General features: G+C 50.8%; 2 protein-coding genes across 2 annotated transcripts; one reads left to right on the forward strand and one right to left on the reverse strand.

Moving 5' to 3' along the window:
• Positions 1-1,694: 1,694 nt before the first annotated feature.
• GLOTRDRAFT_23138 (uncharacterized protein) lies at positions 1,695-2,652 on the reverse strand (the record flags this gene model as incomplete). The annotated part of the gene is made up of 4 exons (XM_007867882.1): positions 1,695-1,871; positions 1,924-2,080; positions 2,115-2,293; positions 2,350-2,652. Coding segments are annotated over 4 exons (816 nt in total), but the record flags the coding sequence as incomplete, so codon positions are not given.
• Positions 2,653-5,117: 2,465 nt separating this feature from the next.
• On the forward strand, positions 5,118-7,249 carry GLOTRDRAFT_41700 (uncharacterized protein; the record flags this gene model as incomplete). The annotated part of the gene is made up of 4 exons (XM_007867895.1): positions 5,118-6,161; positions 6,302-6,398; positions 6,480-6,842; positions 6,891-7,249. Coding segments are annotated over 4 exons (1,863 nt in total), but the record flags the coding sequence as incomplete, so codon positions are not given.
• Positions 7,250-8,434: the final 1,185 nt, after the last annotated feature.

The raw sequence follows: 8,434 nt of genomic DNA on the forward strand, positions 1-8,434 counted from the left end.
GCAGACATGTTCACTAAGAACTTACGACATGTCAAGTTCCTGCGCTTCAGAGCGCAACTCGGACTTAGGTTCTACAAGTAATCTAAGTCAGCCCAACGCTTGCGTGCGCGACTATCCACAGCACTTAGCGAGGGGGAGTGTTGAACTGGGCGCTGACTTAGCTGCCAGGTTCTACAACATACCAGAACGTACCAGAACCCTCTGGAACATTCTGGTATATTCCATTATTGTACAGGGCACGGAGCTCATGTGGGTCAGTGACATCATAGGTGGAGCTCAGTAAGATTATAGATATTCCACGTAGCTTAGTCAGCCTATGGGCCACAGTGTATATAAACCCTGCAGCTCTGCTGCCTAATGACAAGGGGTCGTTTATACGAGCTTTACCAGTAGCTACAGCATCCAACCAATACAGGTGAGTTGTGTAGGGCGCACTGTGCGTGCTGCTGCCTCCATAACTCTTCATCAGGAGGTAGGACGTTGGGCAAAGCTGCGTGGGCCGAGCTCGACAGCTCTTACTGAACTACTTCAAATCGAAGGTGTAAGTCCGTTCAATCACCGATGACGGCTAGTTTTAATCCTGCTACCTGTTAATAGGTCCGGGATTCACTGGGATTATCATATAAAGATGCCGACTCCTTAAATAAGATTGTTGATGCCTTACCTGGGCATCCTAAGTTTCGACGAGAGGAGGTCATCGTAGCGGAAGAAGCCTTTGAAGTCTATCATCGTGATGTACTGGAGTGTATACAGGCACTCTACGGTGATCCTGAGTTCGCGGCGGACTTGATCTTTGCGCCAGAGAGGCACTACTCCGATCCAGACATGACGATCCGGATGTATTCGGATATGCACACTGGCAAATGGTGGTGGGCGACGCAGGTAAGCCAGGAAGCACTACTACATGTGACGTCTGTGAGCGGATGATTAACACCACTCTCTAGAAGGCAATTGAGCGGGATCAACCTGGTGCTACAATTGTCCCTGTGATCATCTCGTCTGATAAGACACAAGTGACGTTATTTGGAAACAAGTCCGCATATCCCATCTATATGACCATTGGCAACCTACCAAAGGAAATACGGCGGAAACCATCACAAGGTGGCCACATACTTTTGGGACATCTGCAAAAAATTATTATCCTACCTTAACCTCTGTAGTCTCGGTTGGAGGGGTTGGCTCGTAGCATACCCCCGGATACATTGGTCACAGTAGGCAGACCCAATGTTACATTGGTTTCTGTTGGTCCTGTAGGCATGTGCTCTTCGATATTGGCTCATTGGCTGATAGGCTCATAGGTTACATTGGACAACATAGGGCAACATAGGCATTGACAGTAATCCATCTCATACCCATATTTTCTAGCTTACCATTCCATCAAATTTACCAGACAATGAAATACATTTATTAGATGTCCTAAGACATGAGGAGACACAACTACTGATCATCATGCACAGGCTGATGTCCATCTACGCTACCATCAGGAGCACCATCTTCACGACCACCTCCGTGACGGTCCACAACACCCCCAACGTCCCCACATCTGGCAAGCCAGTCTTGTATCGCGTGATCAATGTCATCTTCTACAAGGCCCGGACCAAGGTCCACCGAGTCGGGGTGAGGTGCACGAGCATTCTCCCTGAGTGAAGAAGATATCAGCTGCTACTAAGACAAAGACTGCATGGAAGTACATACCGTGCATGCTCCAGAAGGTCACTTCGTATCGTGCGTAAGATGCCGTACCTTCTAGTCTTGTCGTGGAAACGCTCCAGTTCTTCCAGGTGCTGATCGTACTTTGCCTTATAGTGCTTCTTGCTGAAAGCGATGTCTTGCCGTTCACCCGTCCGCCATTCGTCTAAGACATTCTGGATCTGCAAGAAGCGAAGACTTAGTACAGCAATGGACATAAAAAGGATTACTTACAGCTGTAAGGACGAGAGCAATCACAGGTACAGGCATGCGTCGGCCAAAGTACTGACCATAATGGATGCCGTCGTCCTTCGGGTCTGCAAACCACGTCACATTGATGAGGCGCTGAATCACGTCATTCTCATAGATGCCTGACCGGGCGGTGGGGTTCCTATCGATAGTCAGGAGCATGCAGCCCAATCCACGGAAAGACTTCACTCACCGAATACGCATAGCCAAGCCGTGTCAGGAGGTCTCGTACCTTGTTGCGTTTTGCCTGCCGTTCGTCGTGGTTGGATGGTGCGGTTAAGCCATAGGCAAGCTCAACGAGCGAGCGCGCCTTTGTCTTCAATTCCCCGCGAATATGTGATGCTCTAGCGGTTATCTGCGAATCAAGGGTTAGGTACGAGGGAATGCAGAAGAGCAACTGCGGATACTAACCATGCCAACAAATTCTTCTTCTATTGGCAGATCAGTGCCGGCATCGCGGCAGGCCCGTGACCATACTTCGACGGCCCATCTGTCGTCTTCGGTGCTTGTAGGATAGGCATATTCAGTGGAGACGCGTGTACGATAATGGCCGACAGCATCAAGGAGCAGAGACCTTACCAGGGACTTGAAGTCCTTGATACGGAAACGGCCACGGCTTCCAGCACCTTTCGTCCGCCTCACCTTTGTCAACCGGGCAGTTTCGGGCGCCATTGTGGCAGAGCAGTCACGACGGCGCACCCTGCGGCAAGGTGTCGGAGATGGCGGAGGGCTCGGGATGGGCTCGACTTGCTCGCGTTCACCAGAGAGGGCTGTGAGCGGTAGCGATCCGGATCGAGCCAGGTCCGCGGAACCTCGTGTAGCAGCGCTGTGCGCGCGAGTGCGTTGTTCATTGCCGTCGCCATCGTCGCGCATGCCATTGCCTTTGTTGTCGTCACGCACGTCTTCACTGCACATGTCATCATTGCCGTAGGGGGGGTCTTCATGCATGTCATCATCCTGGAAATCGTTGTCGCAGTAGGCGCTATCGCCAATCGCGGCATCATGCATTTCGTTCAGTGGTGCATCCTCCGAGATGTTGCTGTGGCGACGGCGACGGGGCGAGTTCGTGTCTTCGTCCAAGAGCGGTCGCACGGGGGGTATGGTTGTCGTGCGTCGCACAAGTGTCTTCGTTACCATCTAGAATAAAAGGATAAGGAGAAATTCAGTCGACGAGAGCAGGACGCACGGTCTCTGAGGCATTCCGAATGTTATTCTCCTTCCCTGCACGCCGCACGAGCCTACTCTTCCCATCCCTAGAGTACTTGATGGATTGGATTGGTGGTAGCCTCATAATCTGAGAGATACCACTGCCTTGCGATTCGCGCTGTTTGGTGCGTGACTCGTCGTCAGAGTCCATGACGATTCTGCGCGCGCGCACACTCCTCTTCTGCGTGCGAGGTGCGGGATCAGCTGAACGGATAGAAAACTAAAATCAAGGGTTAGCATATCCGTGATAACCTAAGTGACAGTACGTACCGTGCCCACTGCATGCGGTTGGGCGAGACCATCCTCGATGCCCTCGTCCTCCGATTCGACAGCTTTGATGTGTTGGGTTCTATCAAACCTGTCAGATCCCGAAATCGAATATCTACTCACGAGTGTGTTCCCTATCACGGAAGTCATTTTCTTCCTGTAGCTTTTGCCGTCTCCGAAGCGCTGCGGTGTTGGCGCGATTGCGTCCTTCCCTGGTTTTCACCTTTTCATTTTCGACTGCTCATAGTGAGACTGCCAGATATTCAACAGGATAAGCTGGCGGGAACTCACCTATGGACTGATATCGGTTGCTCGCCTTGCACTGGCGCCCGCCTTCTTTCCGGCTGTCCAATAGGTGAACAACCTTCTCGACTCTGGGAAGGTTTCTGTTATTCTTCGCTGGCATGATGCTTGCGATAAGGCTATGATAGGCAGCATTCAGATGAGCTCACTTGACATTTGCGAGAGTGTGAAATGGGGGCGTAGACATGTGCTCATCTCTCACTTTTGGGCGACGCGGCGTCGAATCCTCTAGAAAGCAGTCGACGTCACGGAATTGACGCGAGAGCGCATCATGTGATGTCACTCCACATTAGTCACGTTGCATTCGTTCGCACGCGTGTTCGTTGCGGACGTCCGTTGTCATTTCATATCTTCCTTTGCTAATCCTTTGCTAAAGCTGCGCTATGCCGACGTGCGGTTTCTGTGGACGTGCCTTGCCGACTCCCGCGGGCTTGAAGATGCATGTCCAGCGTGTATGTCGGTCTGAGTGGCGGGCGCGCCTCCGCGAGTTTTCCATCTCCGTCTCTGAGGAGTTTGACCTCAACACGGAGTCGGACTCTGACCTGGACCCTATCGGAGAAGACCCTGCGCTAGGTGAGGCAGTCGATCCTCTTGATCCCCGAGACCCAGCCCTGTCTCCCCCGTTTCGACCTGCCCATGATGCTGTCACTGGTGCTCCTCCATCGCCGTCATCAGAGTCGATCGTTGATGATCCGGTTGCGAAGACCTATGAACGATTGGTTGAGGAGTATCCTCGTGCGGCTGGCTCTCCACTACGCCCAGGTCAGACACAGTTTGAGCGTATCCGGGAGGAGCAGGAGGCTGCGGGTGCCTGTCCTTGGGCACCCTTTGCTGATGAAGACGATTGGCGCCTGGGTGAGTGGCTGATTCGGAATGTGGGTAAGGGTGAGACGGAGAAATTCTTGAAGTTGCCTATGGTATGTTTGTTACCCATGGTTGTGCTGTCTACTGACCACTGCCTCCAGATTTCAAAACGTGCATGTCCCTCTTATGCGACCAGCCGGTCCTTTCTGCAGAAGGTGGACGGGATTCCTACAAGGGGGGCAAAATGGCATCGGGACATTGTAACGGTTGGTGGTGATCGCTTCAACGAAGATGGGAAGATCATGACGGAGAATCTGGAGCTGTGGCGCCGGGATCCTGTCGAGTGTGTTCAGGAGCTGATTGGCAACCCTGCCTTTCGAGACAAGCTCGCATATGTGCCTGAGCATGTCTACCGTGATGAGGCCTCTAGTGTCCGAGTGTATGATGAGATGTGGACAGCAGACTGGTGGTGGGACATTCAGGTATATGGAACTCATTATTGTCCTGTAGTATGTAGAGGTGATTAAATTGTGATTTAGGATCGTCTACCAAAGGGTGCTACTGTTGCTCCTGTGGTGATCTCATCGGACAAGACGAAGCTGTCTAATTTCCGTGGAGACAAGTCAGCATGGCCGGTTTATCTTACCATTGGCAATATTGAGAAGCAGACCCGACGCCAGCCAAGCTTGCGGGCCATGGTGCTCATTGGTTATCTTCCTGTGAGCAAGCTCGACTGTTTCACTGACCGAGCCCGATCTGTGGCTGGTTATCGTTTGTTCCATTATTGTATGAAGGAACTGCTCTCGCCACTTGTTGCTGCAGGCCGCAAAGGCGTGGAGATGACTTGTGCTGATGGGTGGGTTCGCCGTGTCTACCCAATCCTTTCTGCCTATGTCGCGGACCATCCAGAGCACTGCTTGGTGGCTTGTTGCAAGGAGAACCGCTGTCCACAGTGCCGAGTTGCCTATGAAGACTCAGGAAGCCTCCTGGATACTCTTTATCGGGACCCAGAGCGCACAAAGAACATTCTGGAGCAGCATGCCACTGGAAGACGGGTTCAAGCTTTCAAGACTGAGGGCCTACGTTCTGTAGCAGAGCCATTCTGGGTGGACTTGCCTCATACTGACATCTTCACTGCCTTGACACCTGATCTATTGCACCAATTGCACAAGGGGATATTCAAGGATCACCTTGTGGAGTGGTGCATGCATATCTCAGATGAAGATGAGATTGATGAACGATTTCGCTGCATGACTGACTACCCAGGATTACGTCATTTCAAGAATGGCATCTCTCTGATTTCTCAATGGACAGGCACTGAATTCAAGGAGATGGAGAAGGTCTTTGTTGGCCTCTTAGCTGGTGCTGTCCATCCAACTGCTGCTATAGCTGCTCGGGCTGCTCTCGACTTCATCTATTATGCTCAATTTCACACTCACACCTCCGACACTCTTGATGCATTGCAGGCAGCACTCCAAGAATTTCATGCACACAAAGACATCTTTGTGAGGCTGGGTGCTCGGGATCATTTCAATATCCCCAAGTTACATGCCTTACAGCATTATATTGACTCGATCAGGTCCCGTGGAGCAGCCGATGGCTTCAATACTGAACTCCCTGAACGACTTCATATTGAGCATACCGTGCAAGCAACAAACGCGACTATGTGGAACAAATGGCAAAGTGGCTGGAAAGGCAGGAATCAGTTCAGCTCTTCAATTCCTACCTAGCCTGGCTCAATGTCTCATCTGATACTGGCCCTGATGGAGATGAGGAAGAGGAGGAGGAGGAGGAGGAGGAGGAGGAGGAGGAGGAGGAGGAGGAGGAGGAGGAGGAGGAGGAGGAGGAGGAGGATGAGGAGGATGAGCATGAGCATGAGCGTGAATGTGAAGTTGATGATGAAGGCTACAATAATGCTGCTCCTGCTACTTATGCTGGCAAGCAACCCACGATGCTCTCAGACAGGTGTCTTCTCTCTCATAGGCCAGCATTCCCAGCTATGAAGATCCAAGATATCATTACAAAGCACAAGGCGACAGAGTTCATTCCTGCTCTCTCTACCTACCTCCAGGAAACTAGCTCTTCTACTATGGCCCACAAGGTGATGCTGCCTAATGAATATGACCGTGTGGATGTATACAAACAGGTCAAGATCCGTCTACCTCAGCTCCCCATTCTTGAGGCCAAGCAACGCTTGGATAGAGTCCGAGCAATCCCCGCTCATACACCCCATTCTGGAAGAGATCCTGGGCCTGATCATTTTGACACTGTTCTTGTGAAGGTGGAGGATAGGAATGATTATATTTCTGGTACTGGATTGGCAGGTATGTCAGCATTTCTATAATTTTTTGAATTAATTCCTCAAATTTTAGAAGGTCTCCGGGTTGCCCAAGTGCATGTGATATTCACACTCCCAGCATATCTGCAGAGTCATCCACAGCAGTCACGGTACCTCGCTTATATTGAATGGTTCACACCTTTCCGCACTGAAGATCAAGACCTCCACCTTTACACCATATCCCGCAGCATGAGGAATCAACGCCCAAATGCTCAGATCATCCCCTTGGATGATATCTTTCGTGGTTGTCACCTAATACCTAAGTTTGGTTCTTCAGTCAACCCACACTGGTCATCAAGTAATGTGTTGGAGAAGTGCAAGTCATTCTATCTCAATAGCTGGATTGATTTTGTCATGTTCTACCAGATGCGCTGTCTCAATCTAGTTTGCTAATCATCATGTGCTATTTTCAGCAAGAAAGTAGACCTTGAAACATTTGTCATATATATAATCATGGAGCTAGTGCCCTTCTATAGTTACCTATATTATCCCTGTGCATGTCTATGGTGCCTACAGATACCAACAGGTCAGGGTCATGCCTACCATGCCAATGTTGGATGATGTATATAGCCTGGTATTTATGTCAATTTCACTTTTTGCTGATGGGATACCTGCCAACCACCAGGCTTGATCATATCACCAATAAGGCCGCCCGACGACGGACCCTCGCCAACCTCTTTCACTCATGTGTACAACGTATTCTCCATCCTCTAAAGAAGGCTGGCGAAGTAGGCATAGTGATGGCGAGCGGCGATGGGGTTCGCCGACGGGTGCATCCTTTGTTCGCGACGTTCGTCGGTGACTACCCAGAGCAACTCTTGGTGACGGGCGTCAAGACGGGGCAGTGTCCGAGATGTCCAGTCCCGCATGACCAGTTAGGAGAATGCAACTCCGAAGACCCGTATGAGTTTCGGGATATGGATGCTGTACTGGACGCTCTCGCAAGCATCGCCGACGGGCCAACAGCATTTATCAAAGCTTGTGCGCACGCAGGGATCAAGCCGATCCAGCACCCGTTTTGGGAAGGGCTCCCTTATGTGAATATATTCCAGTCAATCACGCCGGACATCTTACACCAGCTCTATCAAGGCGTGATGAAGCATTTCATATCATGGGTTACAAAAGCTTGCGGGGCAGCAGAGGTCGACGCTCGCTGTCGCCGATTTCCACCTAATCATCACATACGGCTGTTCATGAAGGGTATCAGTACCCTGTCGAAGGTCACTGGTCGGGAACACGCCCAAATGTGTCAACTTCTCCTTGGCTTTGTAACTGATATACGGCTTCCAAATCATCTTTCGTCAGCCCGCCTGGTGCGAGCCACACGTGCCATACTTGATTTCTGTTTTCTCGCACAATATCCAGTGCACACGGATGATACTCTCCGACTTCTCGAAGACGCATTGCACCGTTTCCACGACAATAAACAGATCTTTGTTGACTTAGGGATCCGGTTCGACTTCAATATACCGAAACTGCATGCCCTCCTCCATTATCTCATCTCCATCAAGATATTCGGCACTACTGACAACTACAATACAGAATATACGGAGCGCCTGCACATAGATTTTGCGAAGG

Source organism: Gloeophyllum trabeum (genome assembly GCF_000344685.1).
Source record: "Gloeophyllum trabeum ATCC 11539 unplaced genomic scaffold GLOTRscaffold_00007, whole genome shotgun sequence".
NCBI classification, from domain to species: Eukaryota; Fungi; Basidiomycota; class Agaricomycetes; order Gloeophyllales; family Gloeophyllaceae; genus Gloeophyllum; species Gloeophyllum trabeum.